This window comes from Eschrichtius robustus, chromosome 18 (genome assembly GCF_028021215.1).
Source record: "Eschrichtius robustus isolate mEscRob2 chromosome 18, mEscRob2.pri, whole genome shotgun sequence".
NCBI classification, from domain to species: domain Eukaryota; kingdom Metazoa; phylum Chordata; class Mammalia; order Artiodactyla; family Eschrichtiidae; genus Eschrichtius; species Eschrichtius robustus.
The window spans coordinates 22470553-22497360 of NC_090841.1; the positions used below are offsets into that span (position 1 = coordinate 22470553).

At 36.9% G+C, this 26808-nt stretch overlaps 1 protein-coding gene across 1 annotated transcript in view; it reads right to left on the reverse strand.

The window, feature by feature from the left end:
- Positions 1-201: 201 nt before the first annotated feature.
- The window catches only part of GPALPP1 (GPALPP motifs containing 1), a 29925-nt gene continuing 3318 nt past the window's right edge, over positions 202-26808 (reverse strand). Inside the window, exons 2-9 of the mRNA XM_068526898.1 lie at positions 22357-22489; positions 21291-21392; positions 18587-18692; positions 11230-11364; positions 10626-10790; positions 7636-7734; positions 2445-2663; positions 202-1823 (exon numbers count right to left, since the gene is read on the reverse strand). Coding sequence (XP_068382999.1) covers positions 2445-2663; positions 7636-7734; positions 10626-10790; positions 11230-11364; positions 18587-18692; positions 21291-21392; positions 22357-22489 — 959 coding nt within the window. The 3' untranslated portion in view covers positions 202-1823. The remainder of the gene's footprint in view (positions 1824-2444; positions 2664-7635; positions 7735-10625; positions 10791-11229; positions 11365-18586; positions 18693-21290; positions 21393-22356; positions 22490-26808) is intronic.

Consider the following 26808-nt stretch of genomic DNA (forward strand, 5'->3'; position numbering starts at 1 on the left):
GGTGAGGAAAGCAAAGCAAAAGTAAGTATCCAAAGACGACACTTTTACATTAAAAATACCAAAATTTCTCAAAAATATATATTAGGAATTTACATAAGGATGAGGAACTAGAAAACATTTCTTCCTTTCATCAGGGGAAAAAATCATAACAAAATTAATGAAAGTAATAGATGCTCCTGTACAAAGTTTTGTGTTCAGAAAACATCATCCACTAAAAATGATATCTTTGGTCAAAAGGTAGCTCTGTTCAATCTGCTTAGACTTTTTCAATTTGCTTAGGAGAAAAATTCATCTTATAAATAGTAACACTCTTTGAGTAGGTTACTGTTATGGAAGATCATTGTACTTCTATGATCAGGAGAAAAATGTGTCACATAATTTGACTGAACAGTTCACTCAGTTTTCATGAAGCATAGATGAGCTAGGACTCAGAATCTTTTTTCATTAAAACCATGTGCTTCATCAAAACTAGAGCACAGAACCAGCAGAGCAATCGGGATTAATCTGTAAGGAAACATAACTTCCAGAACCTGAATTTAAGCTTTAACTATTCAGAGTTTTGTTTAATATCTTAAGGGGCAGTGCTTAAAGCATCACAAACTTACAATACTCCATCGGTGGTTTTTTTTTTTTTTTTAACATCTTTATTGGAGTATAATTGCTTTACAATGGTGTGTTAGTTTCTGCTGTATCGCAAAGTGAATCAGCTATACATATACATATATCCCCATATCTCCTCCCTCTTGCGTCTCCCTCCCTCCCTCCCTATTCCACCCCTCTAGGTGGTCACAAAGCACCAAGCGGATCTCCCTGTGCTATATGCAGCTGCTTCCCACTAGCTATCTATTTTACATTTGGTAGTGTATATATGTCAATGCTACTCTCTCACTTCGTCCCAGCTTACATCAGGGTGGTTTTGATTACAGTTTCCATTTCCATTTTTGTATTCAGGGATTATGAGTTCGATTTTTTTAAAAAGTTACTTATGATTGATATAAAAAATCTGTCCCCAATAAATTAGCTAAAGCATGTTAAATATAAATGAATCAAGTCAGATCATCCCAAAGCAGGTTAAAGACTTAGAAAGCTTTGGTGGAGACCACAGAGACCAGGTCTCAGACTTCACACTGGTAACAGTTAATGGTGTTCTCTTGTCCCTCAGATTGCCTTCCCTAGAAATACTTACTGAAGTTGGAAAAATCAAAATAGTTTTTCCTTAGCACATGAAATAATGCAGAGGTCCCTCTTTCTGACTTAGAAACAAACAAACCAAAAAATCCAAACCACAAATAAAAAGCCCTGATTGCCACAACAAGCAAATTGATAACAAAATGGACAAAACCTCCATACCCTCTATTTTCAAGTAAATGTTGTGTATTCACTGGCTGCAGTTTAGAGGGAAACCCAAACAATTTCAAATTCATGGATTCACTGTGAGGACCCGACACACTCACTCAGGGCAAGTTCATAATATCTGATGAGGGGGTCTGAGCTGTGGCAGAGACTCAGTGGATGGTCCTGACCAGATCTTAACAGGGCACTTGTGAGACAGCACAAAAATCAGGGAGTGGCGGGGAGGGGGGGAATCCTCAAAAAAATTATTTGAAGAAAAGTCCACATTTCCTCAGAAGCCAAAGACACATAAAATTCTACTCTACGTAAGACACACTGATTTCATGTTTCCACGTGACTTTAAAGGACGCGTGGTTTGTAAGACTAAAGTAATCCTCTAACCTTAAGAAACTCAAAATAAAGGAAGAAAGATGGACAGACAGAAAAAAAGAGTATTCTTCAACTCTTCTTCATTGCACAGGGAAATCCCCCTGAAGTAAGAATAAGAAAATTCAGTAAGTTGGAAAATATTTCTCACTTTAACCGTATTTTCCCTGAAAGTCACATTTTAATATTGATGTAGGTTTCATACAATTAAAAATCACAAAGATTTTAAGAAGCAACCTTAGCTTTTATGTAATCACCATTACGAACCCTTGCCAGTTCGGGCTATGTATGAGTGATGTAAAGGTTTTGAACCTTAACTTACAGAGAACATTTCAAAAGCAATGAACATCTTTTGTGATCTTGTTTAACATAAAAAGACTGCTAGCAAACCTCATTCTTTAATAAAGCATGCATATTTACCCAAGCTTCAAACCACACTTTCCTTTGCCATGTCTCACAAATGAAAAGCTTTTATTTTAGCATTTTGAATAGTAATGCCCTGTTAGGTTATTATGAGGACAAGTCTACTTTCCCAGTATACAACATTTTTTATCCCACAAGGCTGAATTTTCAAACCTCACAGTTTACTTAGAAAATAAAGATCTGCAGGTTTATAATCTACTTTATTATAAAAGGAAATAAATTTTTACACATAGTTATATATGAGTATTTAGAAAAGTTCAAATTTATCAGTACGAAAATATACCTCACTGAAATATACTTACTTATAAAAACATATTGCCTTTGCCATGTGAAAACCTGGTGTTTAGTTCCCTAGATTTCTTTATCAGGGCTTTTTTCTGAGCTTCATCAAACCGATGAACTTTGAGATCCGTATCACGGTTAAATGGTATTCTTTCTTGGGGCTTATTTTTATCTTCAGCAGCCTTATTCTTTAGTTTTTTCTGATGAATGTCCATAAGAGATTCTGACCTTTTTGATTCCTGGGGAGAGCAAGACAGTAGAAAGAAAAATCTTATATAGATCATTGACAGAATATAATCATGAAACAAAACAATGAAGTAGTAATGGTAAACATTAAGGAGGGCTATTTACAAACCCAATAGGTTTTTCCAAATCTAAGACAGCATCTCTGAAGAAAATGTGTTATCAGAGGCAAATTCAATTAGACCAAAATGAAGGTATCTACCAACTATATGCCACACAATAAAAAAAGAGCAAGACGGAGAGTAAACTAATGTTTAAATAACCATCATGAAAATCATCGTGTGATTAGTCAACATTAGAGTCTGAACCAAGAACACAGGTGAGAAAGAAGAGCAATTACTTTCTCACTTGGGAGCCCGGTTAAAGCTTCATGGATGGGCTGGTCCGTGAACCCTGAACGGGTGGAACTGAAGAGACGGGCACTGCCAGGCTGAAGCTAAAGCAAGTGCAAAGCAGAAAAACCACGGCACAGAGATGACAAAATCCAAGGCCGGTGCAGGAAAAGCTGGCATAGTCTGTGTGCCAAGAGAATTTTTGTCCTTTCAGCTTTATCTCCTTCATTTTTTTTCTTTCTTTTTAGCTGGGGTAGGTGCTCACATTTTCTTTTTCTTTTCCTTTTTCTTAAATTGAAGTATAGCTATTTACAATCTATTGGTTTCACATTTTCAAGTATATCTAGTAGGATGAGGTCTGAGCAAAGTCAACTGGTTGCATAAATTAGAGATTCTTTACAGACCTTTCGGTATTGGTTAAACTAAAAGACAGAACAGCCCTGGATTGGAGAAGCAGGGAGTGGAATGCAGGAGTAGATGCAGGTAGTACAGACCAGCAGCCATCAAACTGCGATATATGTATCCTTGGGGGCCACACGGAGTGGATTCCACAGGGTATGGAGGCATGGAGAATTTCAGCGTTACCTACCCATGATTCTCAACTTCTTAGCCTCACTTAAAGCTGACTTGCCTGGTAATGCATCTCGTGAGGATGTCTCCCCTTTCATTACAGCCCTTTCCCATTTAACAAAGGAGAGGCCTTTCAGAATCTTATTACAGAATAGTGTCTTGGACAGCAAGTCTCCAGAGCATCAAATAAAAACCTGAAATACTGTATGAATGAAACTTCTTCTAATCAAGGAACTGTAAACCCAGGAGGCTTTGTGTCCTTTTGTGTCTCAAACATATTTCTCTGAAGAGCGTAATGTCCTTTCGGAATGGGTAGTTTGGCTCTTGTTGGAATGTTCTGAATGCAGATATACTGCAGAATGGGGCAATGAAAGAAAAGACAATTTTTGCTTAACAATCACATCTCTTCCGGGCCATGCCTCCTGTCAGAGAATATATTTGAGAGCAAAGACATGAGGAGAGCTCAGTAAGAGTAAAATAACTGGTAAGAAACGATGAAGGTGGCAGCATCTTATTTTATCAGAAGACAAACTCATGGTACCTACCCGCCTACGTTACAATTCAGAAGTGTCATAGCAATGATCATAATCACATCTATTTGAACAGAGAAATGAAGTCAGACTTTCTCATAGAAAGTCAGTCTCAATCATCTGTCTGATTTGACAATGAGATCTGACTTTATCAGTTAAGTTATGTGGTTGCTATTTCCTATGAATTGAGCTCTATCTGGATGCTGTATTAGTAAATATTTATTTGAATTAGCACTATTTCCATGTTCTCAATCCCTCTCATTTCATAAATTGGTCATTTCATAAATCTTGGTAAAGTCTTTAGGAAACAAACTGATTTGCAAGTTAAGTGCTTTCGAATTCTTTATTTTTAATGAAAACTGGAGGTGAAAAAAAATCAAATGTTGCTAAGAAAAAATAACCTATCAATACACATGGCATGGAGAAACAGTTAAGAACTAAAGTTCTGCATCTGGAAAAATCTGGTTAGCAATGACGGTGCTGACATTTTCAACACTGGTGACCTTACGCAAGTTATTTAAGCCTCAATTTCTCAGCTGTAGGATAATAAATCATAATAGTAATAATGTCTAAATATTTGGATGAGGTAGGAGTTAGGTAATCTAATGAATACAAAGGATTTAGTAGCGTGGCGGGGTTCATAAGAATCAGTCAAGGGACTTCCCTGGTGGCGCAGTGGTTAAGAATCCGCCTGCCAATGCAGGGGACATGGGTTCGAGCCCTGGTCCGGGAAGATCCCACATGCCGCGGAGCAACTAAGCATGTGAGCCACAACTATTGAGCCTGCGCTCCAGAGCCTACGAGCCACAACAACTGAGCCCATGTGCCTAAAGCCCATGCTCCGCAACAAGAGAAGCCACTGCAATGAGAAGCCTGCGCACCGCTTTGAAGAGTAGCCCCCGCTCGCTGCAACTAGAGAAAGCCTGTGTGCAGTAACAAAGACCCAACGCAGCCAAAAAAAAAAAAAAAAAAAATAAGTCAATAAATGTTAAGTATTCAATTTACTGGGCACATACTATATTGTAATCCTCACAACATCTCTATAAATTAAATGTTATTATTCCCATTATACATATTTGGAAAGTGAGAATGAGAAAATAAGCCCTGTTCAGGGGGGCTGGAGAGTCAGGGCACTATAGCCCTTCCTCACTCTCTTTACCCTGTGCCTCAGTATCCAGTAGGGTGGCAATGCTGCCAGCTTGTGCCCTTTGGAAAAAGGATGGAAAACGGTCCTCAGCTGAGAAGTTATTAAATGTCTAGCCGTTCTGAATGCAAAAAAAAAAAAAGACCAATGTGAAAAAAAATCAAAGTTGAGACAGAGTTGACAGTTGAGAGATCATTAATAATAATTTTTTGTTAATAGATCATTATAAGGTTTAAGTAAGTAACTAGAAATCACACCAAAAGCCAATTCATGTAGAGATCAATTTGCTAAGTGACTGGTTTGCTGATTTACCAAATTTAATCATTTAACAAAAGTGTGTAGGTTTTATATTAATTTACAAAAAGCCAGGGCAATTTATTTTGAATGGGCTAGTTTTTCAGCAGTTTTTGAAAATTCATGCTAAGATTCTAGTTGTTTGGTTTTTATTTTGCCTTCATGGTAATATTTTAAAGAGTGTTCAATTTATCAATACTAAGAGTTATAAGATGGTTTAGTCTTAAGACTATATTAATATTTTGAAAACTATATCTCATAGGTAACCAGAATTTCAGCATAAGATTAGAACGCTACTTTTTTGGATGTGTTTTAAAATAAATTGCAGACACTGTTACATGTATCCCTAGTATTTCAGCATGATTTCACTAACTAGAGTTCAATATTTGTTTACAATTTTTTCTTTTAAAGTAAATTTACATACAATGAAATGTGCAAATCTTAATACTACATTCACTGAGTTTTACAATTCAAACTCCTAGCAATTTCTGGAACATATTTCCATCACCTCAGAAAGCTCTGTATGCCCCTTCCTAGTCCACCTCCACAATCCCACTCCAACAACAACTATTCTGATTTTTTTCCCATCATAGATTCATTTTGCTTATTGTAGAGCTTCATATAAATGGAATCATACAGTAGTACTTGGATAGGAAGTCTTGCGTAAGACTCCTTTCGCTCAGCATAATGACTTTGAGATTAATCCACGTTGTTGCATTTATTTGTAATTTGTTCCTTTTTATTGCCGAGTAGTATTTTATCACGAACACAGTTTGGCTTTTTCTTTCTCTTACTGATGGACAGCTGGGTTGCTTGAAGTATTTAGCTGTTATGAATAAAGCTTCTATGAACATTCCTGTATAAGTCTTTTTGAAGCTATTATGAGTGAACACGTTCGAGTCTGTGAAAACATGTTTTCATCTGTCTTACATAAACACCCAGGGATGGAGTTGCAGGGTCATAGGGTAGGTGTTCGTTTAGTTTTATAGGAAATGCCTGTTTGGAAAAAGGCCCAGCTCGTTAATTTTCAGCTATTCTTCCTTTCTAACATAACTCATTACAGCTATAAATTTTGCCTCTAAGTACCACTTTATATTACATCTCACACATTTTGATATGTTGTACTGAATATTTTTTTAATCATTCAGGTTTAGGTATTTTCTAACTTCCATTATCATGTCTTCTTTGATGTAAAGTTTAAATTTTGAATTTTCTAATTTCCAGTTGTGTAGGGCTTTTAAGTTATTCTGAAGTTTAACTTAAATTCTTTGTGGTGCCTGAATGATAGTGATTCTTTCAATTTTGTTGAGACTTGACTTTGAGTTGGTCAGTTTTCAAAGATGTTCCATTTGGGTTGGGTTTCTGGTCAGTTTCCAACTATGTTTCATGTATGCTTCACTGTTTGTGGTACTGGTCTACATATGCCCAATAAATCATGCTAACTATATTTTTAATGCTTATGGAAATTTTCATGAACTAATACGCTAGGAACAGAAGGTAATTTTCCTGAATACCTTTCAGGGACCAAAGGGTTCAATGGCTTACATTTATTCTTTGAGCTGGAACACCAGTGTTTTTTTCTGTTTTTGTTTTTTTTTTATGAGTAAGAGACTATTACAAAATAATAATATGCCCAATGAATACTGACTGTTTAGTTTATAAATTTAAATTGAACCATATTTTAAATTTTTATATTTATATAGATTTATATTTTTCTCCCATATTTAAATCATTACATCAAACATTCCAAATCAGCTTACAATTTAAAATGTATGAATTGGGCTCTCTAGGAGTTAGTAGGGCTCTTACTTTATAATCATGTGCTACCCATCTCTAGGAATTGTATTTCTGATATATGACTTAAGTAAAAAGTGAACTGAAAATGTTATGAGATGCATTACAAAAGCCTACACTAAAGGACTACACACACACACACATACACACACACACACAAGAGTATTTTTCAGAACAGATGTATAGAAAAAGACTGAGATGAAAAGGAAGACTAAGAAAGAGAAACAAGAAAAAGAGAAAAAATGAGAAGAGCATTAAAAGATGGGAAAAAATGAAAGGCCATATATTTTACCCCCTGACTTACATTGTATGCGGATACCTGCTCGGCCAATCTCTTTTCCATTCCTGTCAATATATGTTCTTCATCCTTCTTACTGAATGACTTTCTTGCTTCTGGTGTCTCCTGAGGAACGAACACAGAAAACACATTACTAAACCATATAATTAAGAGAAAATAAAAAAGAAATACTATTATTTTAACTCAGATTGAGTAATAGGAGACTAAACGAAGCCAGGCCCGTTGAATCTCTTCCCATTAGAAATGTTAATATACTTGATAAGGTATCTGTTAGTGTTCTACTCTAACATTTGCCTGAAAACAAGAAAAAAACCCCCAAAAACCTCCAACCAATCAACTAACTGGATTTTATCAAACTCAGAGATGAGACTGACAAACAATAATGAAATGTAGAAGAGAAAATAAGGCTCAAAAAGAGATCTTATATTATCTGTTTTCAAAGCTAGGAAAAGCACTCTTGAGGGAAAAAAAATAAAAAGAAATAAATGGGGTACAGAAAAAATAAAAATAAAACTATCTTTATTCACAGAGGACATGACTGGCAATGTAGAAAATGCCAAAGAATCTATTAAAAAACTCTTGGCATTAGTAAGCATAAGTGTAGCAAAGCTGCAGGATGCTAGGTCAACATACAAAATATACCAGCAATGAACAACTGGAATTTGAAATTTAAAAAGAAATACCATTTACCATAGCACACACACACACACACACACACAAATAAAATACTTAGGTAAATTTCCAATAAATTTTAGTTAGGAAAAAAAAAGTATTCTGGAGAATATAGTCCCAACCAGGAAAGAAGAAGGCCCATATAAAATCAGCTGAAAACCACTTTCCTCAAAGCATGTTTTTATACTGTTGCTGTTTGCTTAAGAAAGCCAAGGAGGTCCCCACACCATTTTTACCTTAATGATGGACTAAAACAACATTGTACTTAATAAATAAAGTATGCTGAAAAACATAGGAGTAGCTCATTTCTTATTTTTTCATAAAAATTTCCCCAGATTCTTTTACTTGTAAATATTAAGAGAAAAAATGATGTTCTGGTAAGATGGAGGTGAAAACCTGACCAATTAAGAGTTAGCAAATCTAGTCAAGACTGGGAGATGAGAACATAACAGATCTTATTCAATTAATTTATGCATAACACTGTCATTTTTTTCTGAGAAGCAATCTTACTTCATTTGGGCATGTTGGTTAAGTGAATGTGCGAACATTAGTGGTATGAGAGATGAATGCTGGGGAATCAAATATAAAAAAGTAAGATGAAGTGGTGGAGAAAATCTACAAAAAGGTAATTTGGAGAGAGGTAAAAAAGGAAACTTGACTAAGATCTGTTACAAAAATCAAAAATTAGCCATGACCTTTATACAGGACAGCTCTGTGACACTATATAATTTGTACCACAAATATAAGTCTGTGGTATTATATGCTGTAATACAGTGTCACATAAAATTTAAGGGGTATTAGTCATTCCTTTGGGAGTCTGTTGTAAACACAGAACAAAACACTTTCAGCCCTGAAAAGAATGACCAGATCTAAAGAACTAAGTCACAGGGCCTAAAATCACTTGAGTTCAAATTATACTGGCTAGTTTCTGTTTGTTCCGTTTTTCTGTGGTATTTTTCTTTGAGGAAGACTCCCTGCATATCTGGCTGTAGGCTAGACATCTACTCACATACAATGAGGAACACAAGGACTGAAAAAAGCACAAATAAAAAGTCCATGTAAGCAAGGGGATTAAATGTCTTTTTGGAGACAATCTTAAAGGCTAAATTATAAAAAACGTCAGTATGTTATTTTTATAAAAGACCAGTTAAGAAAGAGCAGACAGGCATTCCAACACTAGTCATTCACGGTGTGTGGCTCGCTTCTATACTGTATCTTCTGTTGTCTCTTCTGCCCTCAGGTGTGTTGGTTCACCTCACCTTTCTGTTACAACTCTCAGATTTCCTTGAATACTCCGGGCAAAGGAGAACTTATGATTTTGCCACATATTCTGCTAAAATGTGGAGATTGCCACATATCATCCACATTTTAAGAATGACACTATTTCACAACCAATTCTCCACTAAAATGAAAGCGCCATAAGGAGCTTTTTCTATTACCTGTGACCAAACAGAATACCTGGCAGAGGAGATATTCAATTTACAGTTATAGAATGAAGATGGAAATCCTCATAATTCTAGGTACTGATGAACAAGATAAACAGAGTTAGGGGTGTGAATTGAAGTCAGAACTGATAAAGCTATAATCATAAGGTGCCGATTAGTCAAGCATTTAAGATTGGAATGGGACATCTCAAGGAAACTGAAACTTTGGGATGGAGTGAATTTAAGGATACTGGTTGGACCCCTAACTTACAATGGAATATTTCATAATAAATGGAGAGATCCAAGAAAAGAAAATCTAACAATAATATTTTATGCATACTTTTGTGGGTATTTTTCAAATAAATTATTCAATGTATTAATGAAAGGGCTTTTTGCCTATCTTGACAGTAATATGAAGTTTAGTGCACTTGAGCTACTGTTATTTTGAGAGATAGTCCCTATGTATCACTTAACTTGCTAGGTTAATCTGTGCCTTGGCTTGTTCAAGACATTTTAAAAGAAATTTTCATGGAGATAGTATGATGTATAAAGACCAGGGGATTTGGAGTTAGAAAGGTCTAGAAGGGAATTACTGTTCATGACTTACCAGCATTTAATTCCAGAAAAGGTGACCTCATAGAGGATAGTGTCTCCCTTCATAAAATGAGGTCAGTAAACCTATGTCTCCAGGTTCTCTTGAGATTTAGATGAGACAATTTATTGGGAAATAGTAAGTAAATACACAAGAAGCAACTGGCGTCACTTCCTTTTAACTCTCCTTCAGGGGAAATCTTTTCCCTTTGGAATCATAATTTAAAAAACAGTACTCAAATAATTCTGCCTCCTATTTTTTCAAAATAGAGTCAACATGGACAAAAATACAGGAACAAACCCTCTTACCTTAGCTTTCCTTTCCCTGTCAGCTGGCATATCTGTCCAGACTGATCGATCTCCAGGTTTGTCAGCAGCTCTTCTCTTGAAAGTTCTGGGCCCAAGACCAAAGTCTTTCAGCTCCGGAGGAAGCTCAGTCATCCAAGACTCTCTTGTAATTGGTTTAGATGAATCCTTAAGAGAAATGAAAAGCAAAAAAAAAAAAAAAAGTAGCCTTGGAAAATGTGTATATGTGTGCGTGTGTGCACATGTATGTGTGTATGTGTGCAGAATACTGTATGAGTGACTATGCTTCCCAACTGAGGCTTGAAAGTTAATTAACAGACTTTAAGAGAAAGGATTTAATAGACTATTTTTTTTTGGTCATATATGAATACTTTTATCTAATTTATTGTTCCTTTGACTTAATGTTATCTTTTGCCATACAGAAATTTTTAAGTAGGCAAAATTTCTACTCTTTTCCTTTTATAGCTTCTGAATTACCTAGAGCCTAAATTTTTATACACTTACATATGTACATATACATTTTTTTAATGTCCGTTTTTAAAATTGAGATTTTTAATATATTTGGTCAATTTCTCAGAGAAAAGTGTACTATGTATTGAAAACTTACATCATCTCCTTTAGTCAGTTTTTCTTTCATTCTCTGGGCCCTTTTTTCAAACTCTGTCGTTACACTAGAGTTAACTGGTCCTTTGGCAGGCATCGGCCCAATAATGTCCTCCTCTTCACTGCTACCTGTTTCCTTCTGAAATAAGAAGATGATCCTAAATTACTTAAAATTTAACTGTGACTGATAACCTAGAAACGGAACAAAAAGCAAACACTGTGTTGCTGGCTAATCACTGAGCACCTTTCCTGTGCCTTCCTCAAGCGCACCATACAAAAATGACAAACCCAGGGGCTGTGGACTGTCCCACCTCTTCCCTATGTCCACGGCAGAGCTCATTAACTCATCTCAGTCCTCTTCCTGATGGACAAAGATGTGGCCTCACAATTTCTCTGTAATATTCCAGAGAATTGTTAATGATTCGTCAGAGATGACACAAGTTAAAACCATTTTCTTTCCTGGTACAGAAAGAGCTCTTTGGAATAAGATGCACACAAATAAGACATTCTTGGAAGCTGTATCAGCCTTCATGATTTCGTACAGTCCACTGAAACAGAAATGCTGTGCAAAGCCTTACAAAATACTGGTCCGAACGAGTTAATTTGGTTCCCAAAGTATTTCTCTCATTACCCCAAAGACACAATATTATTGCAATAATTGAATTCAAGTAGTTCTTGGTAAATCATTTTTTTAAGTTAATTAATTTTTTTAAAGAACAGTGACTATATTTTAATTTTTTTTTGGTTGTGTTGGGTCTTCAATGCTGTGTGTGGGCTTTCTCTAGTTGTAGCTAGTGGGGGCTACTCTTCGTTGCGGTGTGCAGGCTTCTCATTGAGGTGGCTTCTCCTGTTGCGGAGCATGGGCTCTAGGCGTGTGGGCTTCAGTAGTTGCAGCACATGGGCTCAGTAGTTGCGGTGCACATGGGTTCTAGAATGCAGGCACAGTAGTTGTGGCGTACGGGCTTAGTTGCTCTGTGACATGTGGGATTTTCCTGGACCAGGGCTCGAACCCATGTCCCCTGCATTGGCAGGCGGATTCTTAACCACTGAGCCACCAGGGAAGTCCCATTAGTAAATCATTTTATTAAAGGGTTTTCATGTAAGACTGTGTTAGATGCTATATGCACTTGGGTTTAAAACAGTCCTTGTCAGACACAAAAGACCCCAAATAGCCAAAGCAGTCTTGAGGGAAAAAAACGGAGCTGGAGGAATCAGACTCCCTGACTTCAGACTATACTACAAAGCTACAGTAATCAAGACAATATGGTACTGGCACAAAAACAGAAATATAGATCAATGGAACAGGAGAGAAAGCCCAGAGATAAACCCACGCACCTATCGTCAACTAATCTATGACAAAGGAGGCAAGGATATACAATGGAGAAAAGACAGTCTCCTCAATAAGTGGTGCTGGGAAAACTGGACAGCTACATGTAAAAGAATGAAATTAGAACACTCCCTAACACCATACACAAAAATAAACTCAAAATGGATTAGAGACCTAAATGTAAGACCGGACACTATAAAACTCTCAGAGGAAAACATAGGAAGAACACTCTTTGACATAAATCACAGCAAGATCTTTTTTGATCCACCTTCTAGAGTAATGGAAATAAAAACAAAAATAAACAAATGGGACCTAATGAAACTTCAAAGCTTTTGCACAGCAAAGGAAACTACAAACAAGACAAAAAGACAACCCTCAGAATGGGAGAAAATATTTGCAAATGAATCAACAGACAAAGGATTAATCTCCAAAATATATAAACAGCTCATGCAGCTCATATTAAAAAAACAAACAACTCAATCCAAAAATGGGGAGAAGACCTAAATAGAAGAAGACCTAAATAGCCCCTTCTTTCTCCAAAGAAGACATACAGATGGCCAAGAAGCACATGAAAAGCTGCTCAACATCACTAATTATTAGAGAAATGCAAATCAAAACTACAGTGAGGGATCACCTCACACCAGTCAGAATGGGCATCATCAGAAAATCTGCAAACAACAAATGCTGGAGAGGGTGTGGAGAAAAGGGAACCTTCTTGCACTGCTGGTGGGAATGTAAATTGATACAGCCACTATGGAGAACAGTATGGAGGTTCGTTAAAAAACTAAAAATAGAACTACCATATGACCCAGCAATCCCACTACTGGGCATATACCCTGAGAAAACCATAATTCAAAAAGACACATGCACCCCAATGTTCATTGCAGCACTATTTACAATAGCCAGGTCATGGAAGCAACCTAAGTGCCCATCGACAGAAGAATGGATAAAGAAGATGTGGTACATATATACAATGGAATATTACTCAGCCATAAAAAGGAACAAAATTGGGTCATTTGTAGAGACGTGGATGGATCTAAAGACTGTCATACAGAGTGAAGTCAGTCAGAAAGAGAAAAACAAATATTATATATTGACGCATATATGTGGAACCTAGAAAACTGGTACAGATGAACCGGTTTGCAGGGCAGAAATAGAGACACAGATGCAGAGAACAAACGTATGGACACCAAGGGGGGAAAGTGGCATGGGGGTGGTGGCGGTGGGATGAACTGGGAGATTGGGATTGACATATATACACTAATATGTATTAACTAAATAACTAATAAGAACCTGCTGTATAAAAAAATAAATAAAACAGTCCTTGTCCTCAACGAGGAGAGAAAGATAAACAACAAGATGAACAACAATAAGATGTTTGTCCTCCAGCTGTGACAGGAAGCTTCCTCCTCTTATTTTTTCAAACTACCAGGATTAGACAAGTTGATTTGTGTTCTTTACATTTTCCCTGCTAACCACTTAATGGTTAACTTTCTGTGGTTTCTTCTCTTAACCCTTATAACAATTGCTCTTAGTACAAATAACTAGATAATCACATATTGTCTTGCGGCTTATTCTAAGCCACACACACACACACACATACACTCTCCCTCTCTCAATAACTATGGACTTTGCTTCATTTGAAGACTGGGAAATGGCATTATCATTCCTGTTTTCCTTTTGAGGAAACCTACTTTGAAAGGTTAAACAACTTGTCTGAGGTTATAAAACTAGAATCTAAGATTCCAATATTCTAAGATCAGGGCCAGTATTTTTTCTACTTATACTACAGCAGCCCCTCTACTTTCTTTATTTCAACTGCTAATGATCTAACTTTAAATGTTTATAGCTTACTTCTACAACAGTAAGCTCTTTGATAGCAAAGACATTGTCTTAAACATATTTATAGCCCCCTACAAATATAATACGTGGTGACATAAAACGAGCAGATATAGAAGACATAATAAACTTTTAATACTGTAAGAGACATGATATCAATATAGTGTTGAAGTTTAGGATGATGGGATAAGCTAATGATAGTTACACTCCCATCCAACAAGAGATGGTTTTACAAAGGTAGATGCCTGAAAGTTTTAGAAATAAAAATCACTTAGGATATTGGGAGACAGAAACTAAATGCGTGGATGGAGGAACAAACAAAATCAGGCCCAATACACTAAAATAAAAAGAGAACCCAGAATCACAAACCTAAATCCAATCTAGGTATTAAATCATTTTGGTGTCCTGGATGAGTTATTTAAATTTTTTTAAAAAGGTGAGTTATAATATTTTATCCAGAAATATAATAGAAATTACGTACCCTACTGGTTTATAGTTTGGACTGCAGAGTTAGACCTAGTTTCAAGGCCTCAATTTGCCACTGTATCAGCCCTGTGACCTCAAGCGTAATATTATTTTTTTTTTAACATCTTTATTGGAGTATAATTGCTTTACAATGGTGTGTTAGTTTCTGCTTTATAACAAAGTGAATCAGCTATACATGTACACATACCCCCATATCTCCTCCCTCTTGCGTCTCCCTCCCACCCTCCCTATCCCACCCCTCTAGGTGGTCACAAAGCACCGAGCTGATCTCCCTGTGCTATGCGGCTGCTTCCCACCATCTGTTTTACATTTGGTAGTTTATATATGTCCATGCCACTCTCTCACTTCGTCCCAGCTTACCCTTCCCCGTCCCTGTGTCCTCAAGTCCATTCTCTACATCTGTGTCTTTATTCCTGTCCTGCCCCTAGGTTCTTCAGAACCTTTTTTTTTTTTTTTAAGATTCCATATATATGTGTTAGCATATGGTATTTGTTTTTCTCTTTCTGACTTACTTCACTCTGTATGACAGACTCTAGGTCCATCCACCTCACTACAAATAACTCAATTTCGTTTCTTTTTATGGCTGAGTAATATTCCATTGTATATATGTGCCACATCTTCTTTATCCATTCATCTGTCGATGGACACTTAGGTTGCTTCCATGTCCTGGCTATTGTAAATAGAGCTGCAATGAACACTGTGGTACATGACTCTTTCTGAATTATGGTTTTCTCAGGGTATATGCCCAGTAGTGGGATTGCTGGGTCATATGGTAGTTCTATTTTTAGTTTTTTAAGGAACCTCCATACTATTCTCCAATGGCTGTATCAATTTACATTCCCACCAGCAGTGCAAGAAGGTTCCCTTTTCTCCACACCCTCTCCAGCATTTATTGTTTGTAGACTTTTTGATGATGGCCATTCTGACTGGTGTGAGGTGATCCCTCATTGTAGTTTTGATTTGCATTTCTCTAATGATTAGTGATGTTGAACATTCTTTCATGTGTTTGTTGCCAATCTATATATCTTCTTTGGAGAAATGTCTATTTAGGTCTTCTGCCCATTTTTGGATTGGGTTGTTTGTTTTTTTGATACTGAGCTGCATGAGCTGCTTGTAAATTTTGGAGATTAACCTTTGTCAGTTGCTTCATTTGCAAATATTTTCTCCCATTCTGAGGGTTGTCTTTTTGTCTTGTTTATGGTTTCCTTTGCTGTGCAAAAGCTTTGAAGTTTCATTAGGTCCCATTTGTTTATTTTTGTCTTCATTTCCATTTTTCTAAGAGGTGGGTCAAAAAGGATCTTGCTGTGATTTATATCATAGAGTGTTCTGCGTATATTTTCCTCTAAGAATTTTACACCGTCTGGCCTTACATTTAGGTCTTTAACCCATTTTGAGTTCGTTTTTGTGTATGGTGTTAGGGAGTGTTCTAATTTCATTCTTTTACATGTAGCTGTCCAGTTTTCCCAACAGCACTTACTGAAGAGGGTGTCTTTTCTCCACTGTATATCCTTGCCTCCTTTATCAGAAATAAGGTGACCATATGTGCAAGGGTTTATCTCTGGGCTTTCTCTCCTGTTCCATTCATCTATAGTTCTGTTTTTGTGCCAGTACCATATTGTCTTGATTTCTGTAGCTTTGTAGTATAGTCTGAAGTCTGGGAGCCTGATTCCTCCAGCTCCGTTTTTCTTTCTCAAGATTGTCAAGCATATTATTTAATCTTTCTAGGCCGTGGTTTGTCTTTCAGATAGGGATTGTAACAGCTCCAACCAATAACTACTCTATTGCTAAGAGAACCCTGTGTTTTGTTCATTTTCTTTGGAACCACGTGCTTCTCAGGAAACTGGGACCTTCTCTAATTCCTGGGCAAAAATGCTGATAATTCTAAGCCAATCACTTTGGTTTCATTCCTCTTGGCCAACTGATTGGCTTGAGCATGGCATATGATTCAATTTTGGCCAAAGAAATGTGAGGAGAGATCTACAGGAAACCTGGAAAGGTTTTCCTCTCTCTAAAAAGGGGGCACAGGATAGGGACCCTATGTCTGGACACTGCCATCTGCATGTTAATCTCAGCACTTGGTCAGCCTAAGAGGAATTAACATACTGTAAATGATAGAGAAGACATAAAAAACTGGGTCCTGGATGATCTCATTAGTCTGTTGAATTTGCCAACCCTGGAATGACCCTTCCTCTAGACCTCTTCTTAGGTATGAAACACATTTTTCTTATTTGGGGAATACAGATTACAGACCATCCAGGAAATTATATAAACAACCAATTTGTTAACTAACAAGGTTAAGACTACATTTCATTGTGAGTTGGATTTTTTGTTATTAGCAGCTAAAAGCACTCTAGCTGGTGGTAAGCAAGCCAACATAAGTATCTAGGGGAAAACCATTTTGGAGAGACTTGGATAGCAAGTATCAAGGCTCAGGAGTAGGAGCCTGTCTGGCATATTTAAGGAGCAAGGAGCCCAGTGTGGTCAGATCAAAATTAGAGAGAAAATCAGGGAGCTAATGGAGGCCAGATTACAGAGGGCCCTGTAAGGACTTTGGCTTTTATGCAGACAGAGGAGGAGCAAATTGATGGTTTTGAGCGTGAATGACATGATCTGACTTTGTTTTATCTGGGCCACTCTAGCTGCTGTGTTGAGAAGAGGTAGCGGAGGAACAAAGGCTAAGTCATGAAGACCAATGAAACAGGTGAAATATGATGTTGACTGGGATCAGGGTAGCAGCAGAAGTGGCTGGATTCTGGACGTTTTTGAAGGTGGGAACAACAGAATTTGTTGTCAGACTGATTTCTCTGACTAAGGGCCTGACACACTGTAGGTGTTTTATAAACATCTCCTGAAAGAATGAGTAAATGACTCTGGAGTTCATGAGCTTAACCACTGCATTATGCATTATATATTTCCTTTAGTAACAACCTCAGTGGAATTGCTGAATTCTCAGTGGAGATGCACAGGAGTATATGAATTCATATACAGGAAGGCACTGCAGATTAGCAGACTGAACAGGTGATATAAAATCCTAAGAACTGGGTTTGAGCTTTGACTTTTGATAAGTAGAAATTGTGTGATTTGGAGTTAAGTTACCCAATTTCTCTGGCTTTTAGCATCTCTAAGATACAGATCATGATTATTTCATAAGGCTTTGGAGAAGCTGAAAATGCATATGTGGGGAAAATGCATTACAAATTATAAAGTATTTTGCAAATCTCAGCTATTGTTAAGGACTGGCCCTCTGTAAGAATATAGGCTTCCTCCTTGACTTCAAAATTACTTGTTCTTTCTTTTCAAAACATCATGTATCCACTAGTGCCCTTGTTATACAATGGTATGAGAGCTGGGTAGGAGAAAGTTAACTTCAATATTTTATAATAATTATTTCACTATTAAAAATTTTCTTAGCTTGTTATCTTCTGGATCAAATCACAGTGATTCTTTAAACTTTTCATCATGTTCTAGTTTCTAGTACTTTAAAGCTTCCCTTCAATGATGAGAAGCATGAATAGGTAACACCCTGTCACATGTAATTTGCCTTGTTATTTTTCTAACAGAATCTCAGGTCTGTGACAGCTTTTGATTTCATCTACCTAGCTACAATCCTAAATTAGTTTGAATATGATTGAGTCAAATGATTGTAGTTATTCCTATGTAAAGTCTTGAGTTTCTTACATCTTATTCTTTAATAGAAAAAGTTCCAAACCTCAGAGTTGAAATACGATGATACTTGTCTTGGATCATCTCTGCCTTTGTCACTTTTCTGTGCAGATTTAAGAAAACCAGGTGGTAATGCAGGACCTATTATAGGCCTGAAAAATAAAATGTACCTTTATCATTCTCTCTGACTTTAAAAAGTCAGCTTTCAGAACAAAAGCTCACACAAATAATAAAAAGCCAGATAATAACAAATGTTGAAAATGAGAATCTTATTCAACATATTATTTTTACTCTATAACCTAGTATTTTTTCAGAGTATCATAAAAATAAAAATCTAATTTTTTGTATTTTAACTTTCTATTTGTTAGTCAATGATTAGATGCTAAACCAGTAATTCTCAATCTTTGTGGCAATGGTGTATACCCACTTCCTAAAAGAACTATGTTAAATAAAAATAATAACTTAAAAAAAAAAAAGTCCTTATTATGGACTAAAGCCTGTGAAGATCTTTTTTATTTTGTGCCTTGGCTTTCAGTTTTGATATTCACCGTCCACTGAAAAATACCTTAGTGGCATTATATTTATAGTCAGAACTACTTAAGTATGAATTGAGTTCTAAGGACATATATAGCAAATGCATACAACAGATGTTAGTAATTTATGGTTATGTGTGCCAAGGCAGTATAAAAACCTAAACACCATCCTAACTAACAATCCAATAATGATGTGGAAGCATATAAGAAGGAAAATAGTTCATTTAAGACCTACATAGAAAGGAAAAGGTAGTACGCTAACTACATTTCAACCAGTGTACTTTTCTGTTTCCTTCAAAAAACCCTGGTTGGTATAAGTCACTCCATTTTCTATCTGAGCAAAATAACACCCAAGCACAACATGAACCAGTAGGTGGCAGAGCTGGAGTTTGAACCCTGGTCTATCTGATGCCAAAGTTCATTTTCCTTCTAGCTGCCCTACTGCCACATTCTGAGGGAATAGACATCCGTTCAAAAGAGAAAACTGCCTAAATTCTGGGCCTTAAAAAGAAAAAGTCCTACTTTATGTATGGAAAAAACAAAAGAGGAACGATACTTTCTACTCTCTTTCATACTGTTAAGTTTCTCCATTCTTTGGTTTTTTCCAGAGATGTCCCTGTGCAAGTGTTACCAACCAAGATGGCACTGATGCCCTAAGTTGAATTTTCCAGATTGCACTATGTTCAATTAGAGTCTTACAGACAGGTTTTCCAGTAGGACAAAAACAGTACTAGAGTCACAAGGTCTGGGGTCTGATCCTGGCCATTTAATTATCTCTTGTCTTGGTTCATAAAACTGCTATGAACCAAAACAATTTTGCAAATGAAAAATGCGGAAGTGTGGCATTGTTAGAAAGATCAAATTAGTTATCATTTATAAAGTATAAGGAAGTGCTGTATGGGTTTTTTTCTGAGTACAGTTTTTAGCAGATCTACAAATGCAATTTACAGCTCAATTCTCTGGCCTCAGGGAATTTGTGAGGATAAAACCACTAACACATAAAATCTTAAAATATAGTAAAGGAACATAACCACGGCATATGCCGTGGACGTGTATGAGGTTTTGCCTCCAATATATGCTTCCACCTGTTTATTTCAAACATATATTTTACTATTGTCAAAATAGAAAGAAATCGCTATGTATCTAATAATCTATTTTCTTGAAAGGAGTGTTATATCCCAGCAGTCAGCAAATTTCCCATAAAAACCCAGACAGGAAATTTTAGGCTCTGAGGGCCACATTTGGTCTTTGTTGCATATTCGTCTTTGTATTTTAATGACCCCCTAAAGATCATTCTTAGCTCAGGGCCATACAAAAATAGGCAGTGGACTGCCTATTCCTCTTATTTCTTCTTTTTTTTCTTCAATAATAAGCATCCCCTTACTTGCTGACGCCATTACAGAAACTGACTACATTCGCAACAAAAAGTGTTTTTTGAGTTGAAGTCAGAGGCAGTTACTCCCCAAAAGTTACATGAAAATTAGAAGCTGACAAGTGTGACTATAACCTCTGAATATAAAATGTACAACAGCCTTTTCTACTTGTTCTTGCATATTGGGATACAGTGTTATGAATTATAAACAACATGGTGTGCAATTTCATATTCAGCAGTTAAATATTTTATAATTCCGAGAAGACAGGAATCAGTATTTACTATATGTTTATTCTGTGCCAGGCACTATATAAGAATCACACATGTATATATATGCATATAAATATGAAATCTCAATCACCACGACAATTCTGTAAGGTACGTGTTGCTATCTTATTCCACAGATGACAAATCTGAGGTTCTGTGAAGTTAACTGTGTAACTTGGCACATAGGGATTTGTCTATTCTTTCAATAAATAATTAAGAAGACGTCTGAATTAGAAGTCAGACACCGGGATTCCAGCCCCAGGTGTACCACTGACTATGTGTGCAACCTTACTTGTTAAAAAAAAATGGGGAAGAAGGGTCATGTTTCACCCAGCCTGCCACAGAACACTCTTGTGAGTATCAAATAAGAGATGTGGAAGTTTTTTATGAATTATAAAAGTGTCATAAACGTGTAAATAATTATTTTCCTTATATGAATTTTAAAATTACAGTTACCTTTACTTCAAATTTATTTCAAATGTTATATAAACACATAAGTTAAAAAACAATTTCAGACAACTCTTTAATGAATTAACAGACACTAGAAAAGACTGGCCGGAAGTAGTACACATTACCACCTTGGAGGAGAATCATCCTGCTTTTTAAATCCAGGAGGAAGGGCTGGTCCAAAAAACCCTTCATCGTCATCATCATCGTCATCCTGATTTCTCCTCTGTTTTCTGAAAACACGGTAGTGTAATTTTATGCATGTATGTCAAAATTTTCTTCATAGAGAAATTTCCATTTTTAAAAGAACATTAACTTCAACTAGTTGTAGAAACACTGAAACAATACATTAATCTTGCCAAATAAGAAAAAAAAATCTACCACAGATCTTACACTAATCTTTTCTTGAAATTCATTTATGGTCTAAAAATAGGGATTGGTTACTTCTTTACAGCAGTAATATATCAATTTTCTATATTTTCTGTGTTGTTTAAGAGTCCATTCAATGAAGTTTCAAATACTCTACTTGCTAGATATTTTTGAGCAAAAAGTTTATGGCACTGGTTTTTAAATTCACTTAAGTAAAAGCTTTAAGTTGCTACTTCTGTCTCTTACTCATTAAAATGCTTTAAAAAAGACCTTGCTATCCAATAATAAACAAAGATTCGACTTCTTATTTACATTGACCTGTGGTGAGTAAAGCTAGGTCAGAGGGAATCATTCATTCACTTAAACAAAAAGTAAATACAGCATACATAATATTTTTTTAAAAGCATATTCTTTTTTTTGGGTTGTGCGGCTTGTGGGATCTTAGTTGCCCAACCAGGGATCAAACCTGTGCCCCCTGCATGGGAAGCACTGAGTCCTAAGCACTGGACGACCAGGGAGTTCCCTGCATACATAATTTGAAAAAGAAGATGTATGGTCTATTTAGAATATTTAATCACTTCAATAATACCTTAAGGAAAAATCCTTTATATAAGACTTTTATTGAAATTCTAGATATCTCCAGAGCTATATAGTACTAAAATAAATTTCTTTCTGAAAGGTATAGTTCATGAGCAAATGCCATATGAAGTAATTTCTTCCTGTGCTGTATAAATGCAGGTTATGATATCCCCTTACTAGCTCTCTGTTCTAGCCAGCGTACACCAGATTTGAAGCTTGGTTTACCATTTAATTTAATAAGTGACTCACCTTGCAGTTGGACCAGTGTCATCTTCTTCAGATTCTTGATTTCCTTCTTCAGACAAAGAACTACTGTCCTCGTCGCTGTCTGATGACTTTGAACTACTGCTTTTATAATTAGGGGGCAGAGCTGGTCCTGCAACTAAAGAAGATGTCCTGTGTATGTCATAAGTAGCCACAACTGTTTCAATGAACTCCCTAGTTGACATTTCACACTTCCTTTTCTGAAATTCTCAGCACAGGCTGGCTATCATTTATTATGGATTTTAATCTCATTTGCTCCTGTTGTGTACAGTGGGTTTGTCTTTCCAACTCCAGGAAGGCAGAAATCATGTCTTACACAGTGGTAACTATGAGATTCACAAAAGCTTTAATACCCAAACTTATAAATATAGCAATAGCACATAATTTCCCTGACATCTTGCAATTTTTGCATTGGTTGCAATTTTGGTTGGTGCAACTGCCAAAATGGTTTCATGATTTTGTTTTTTTCCTTACGGACAGCATATGGTAGACAATATTCATATCGTGGAGCTAACCAAACAACAAATTTGCCATTCCACAGTCTAACATAGTAAAAATCAAAATTATCCATTCTGGTTTCTGACTAAGAATCACCACTTAAAAATATCTTTATTGGTTAATTACCATACTTCTCAGTTAGCTTTCTGTTCGAGATGATTTTCCAAGCAGAAACAAAAGTAGAGGCACTCTAAATTCTCCTGCCTACTAGTAAAGATTCAGAGAAGAGAATGAGGTCACATTGGGATGCAGATGCCAAGGAAGAGGTAAGGGTGTTCTGTGCCCACTCACCAGGGTGAATTGATCTCACTTCATGGCTTAGCAAAATTATAAATTATTGCATGATGTCATTGTACGATGTCACACAGACACAACTGTCTATGTCGATCCTCAGCAGTGATGCTAAAACTCTACTGACATAGGTCTCAAGCCTGGGTGTTTATCAGACTTGCCAAAATATTTTAAAAAAAGAGATTCCTGGGCCCTTGCCCCAGAGATTCTGACTTAGTTGGCCTGGAGTAGGGCCTGGAAATATGATTTTCCAAAGAGCTTCCCAGGTATGCTATTCCTTCACTATTAATAACAACAAAAACTTAAAAGAGATTTACATGCATTTCCCTATTTAATTCTGACAACAACCTTATTAGGAAAGCAGTATTACTTCTATCTTACAGATGAGGAAACTGAGGCAGAGAGACAGTAACTTGCCCAATTTTACACAACTAAATAGTGGAGCTAGGATATGAACCTCTTAACCACTATATTAAACAACATTCAACAAAGTCAACATCCATCCATTCAACAAATATTTATTGAGTAAGTACTTCTGGAGAAACAACTTAAAAAAGAAACAAATAAAAAAAGGTGACTGTGAATACGTGGGAGGGTAATTTTAAAGACAGAGATCAGGGAAGGTTCTCCTGAGAAGACATTTGTAGGGAGACTTAAATGATGACAGTGGTCATGCAACAATCTGAGGGAAGAACATTCTAGATGGAGGAATCACTAGTGCGAAAGTCCTATGGAGAGAACAAGCCTGATGTGCTTGAGGGACAAAAAGGCCTGTGCGGCTAGAGCAAAGTAAGCAAAGTGACAAGACAAAGTTGGATGGTACAAAGGGGCCACACTATATGCTTCGGGGCCAGACTCCAGCTGTGAATTCCAGCTCAGCCACTTCCTAGCTGTGTGATCTGGATATTATTTAACCTTCCTGTGTTACTCTCTTAATCTGTAAAGTGAGGTTAACAGTAGTTCCAATCTCATAGGGCTGTTGTGAAGAATACATATTATACCTGCAAAGCATATAACACTGTATCTGGCATACAGTAGGCACTCCATAAATGTGAGCATATGCTGTGGTAATTGAGCTTGGATTTTAGTTATAACAGGCAGTCACTGCAAGGTTTTAAGTCTGGAGAGCTATAATCTGAGTTAGCTTTTTTATTAAAACAAAAACAAAAACAAAAAACTCAGCTTGTGGACAATAGGGAATCAGGAGTAGGGGAGATGAGTTAGAAAGCTGATATGAAATGGTTTGATTTGCAACTGCTTTGAAGAAGCAGGATTTGCTAATGGTTTGGATGTGAGAAGTGACAGCCAAAAAGGAACTGAGGATGTCACAGGTTTCTGGCCTGATTAGCTAGCCAGGAGGATGGTAATGCTATTCTCTAATATGGAGAAGACTAGAAGGGAAGCATGTTTGGGGGAAGAGCTAAGAGCTTGCTTTCACATCTTCAGTTTAACATGCCCATTAGAAATTTCAGTGGTACTTGGGTATATTAATATAAAACCCAGGGGAGAAGGCAGGCTCAGTGTTGGAACCACTGGTCTATTTCTGAAATTTTTTTCCTATTTGCTCCTTGTTGTATTACCATAGAACAAGTGCTCAATACACAACAAACTGAATTAAAATATCCAAACTTTTATCTTAAAAAATTGGATGCATTTTTTCTACATTCTCCCACGTATCATTAAATAAAGGAAGGAATTATAGAAAATAAATGCTAAACTGGGGCTTCCCTGGTGGCGCAGTGGTTAAGAATCTGCCTGCCAATGCAGGGGACACGGGTTCGAGCCCTGGTCTGGGCAGATCCCACATGCCACGGAGCAACTAAGCCCATGCGCCACAACTGCTGAGCCTGTGCTCTGGAGCCCACGTGCCTAGAGCCTGTGCTCCTCAACAAAAGAGGCCACAGCAATGAGAGGCCCGCGCACCGCAATGAAGAGCAGCCCCCGCTCGCCGCACAAGAGAAAGCCCACGCCCAGTGATGAAGACCCAATGCAGACAAAAATAAATAAATTTATATATTTAAGAAAAAGCTAAACTGGTAATACAGCATGCCTAGAAGAGAACAATCAATGAGCAAAAAGAGGAAAACAATAAGAATTAAAAGATAAAATTCATATCTCCAACTGCTGTTTAAGACTGAAGAACAGTTAATATCTTCGTATGTAAATGTTCCCCAACTGTAAGTGGAGATTATATCTGACTTCTGACCGTAATGAATAATGCCTTTACTGATTTCTGATTTATCTTTGTATGTACTACTAATTCCTAGAGAAAGCACCTTTTAGAATATAGCAAGGGAGCACACAACCTTCCATAAATATCCCTTTCTTCAAAATTCTAGGCGGTTATAGTTTAACATGAAAGAGACTAGGGGATTACATTTCACTCTTGGCTCTTTCCATCTTCCTCTTGTTCCTAAGTATTAAAGACAGAAGTTTTTTTTGCCTTTTTAGCTCCTTTCTTTTCTTTTCCTTTTTCTTTTTTTTGCTGCGTTGGGTCTTTGTTGCTGCGTGTGGGCTTTTCTCTAGTTGTGGCGAGCGGGGGCTACTCCTCGTTGCGGTGGCTTCTTTTGTTGCAGAGCACGGGCTCTAGGCGCGTGGGCTTAAGTAGTTGTGGCACGTGGCCTCAGTAGTTGTGGCTCATGGGCTCTAGAGCACAGGCTCGGTAGTTGTGGTGCATGGGCTTAGTTGCTCCGCGGCATGTGGGATCTTCCCGGACCAGGGCTTGAACCCGTGTCCCCTGCATTGGCAGGCGGACCCTCAACCACTGCACCACCAGGGAAGCCCCCTAGCTTCACTTTTTTTTATAGGTATCATTCTTCAGAACTATATAAAATGTCTCAAAAAATTGTTTTAGGCATTTGTAATGAACTATTCCATCTCTTTCCTACTAAAGCAGTAATGCGCGTCATTAAGGTAGCTCTTCTACTGCAATGGTAATTTTACAAGTAGATTACAACTTCCATGAAAATAGAGATTATGTCATATATTCCATTATGTTTCTCTTGTGATATCTATCACACAGAATTATGCATACAAAAAGAAATACTCAGTATAAAGCACATTAAATCTCATTATAGATCAGCAATCAATTATAATAGGAAACACTGACTCTGAACCCCAATTAAACAAAACATTATTCCCTCCAAAGCAATTCCATTCTTCTCATTAGTAGACTTAAACTACAAAAAAATTATACTGTTATATTTTGAATTTCAACAATAAAGATTTGTGGAAATTTGTTTTCTCTCTTGTTATATACATTTTTTATAATAATCTTGATTTTGCCTGTTGACTGGCAAAGTCTAAAATATTTACTATCTGGTTCAGGAAAAGCTTGCTGATCCTGTGACAGGATTGTCATGGAAATGTCAATAAGGAGCATCCAACTGTCTTTTGATGGGAGTAGGTAGTGACGTCAGTGGCGCAGTGGTTAAGAATCTGCCTGCCAATGCAGAAGACACGGGTTCGAGCCCTGGTCTGGGAAGATCCCACATGCCGCGGAGCAACTAAGCCCGTGCGCCACAACTACTGAGCCTGTGCTCTAGAGCCCGTGTGCCGCAAATACTAAACCCGCGTGCCACAACTACTGAAACCCATGCGCCTAGAGCCCGTGCTCCGCAACAAAGAGAAGCCACTGCAATGAGAAGC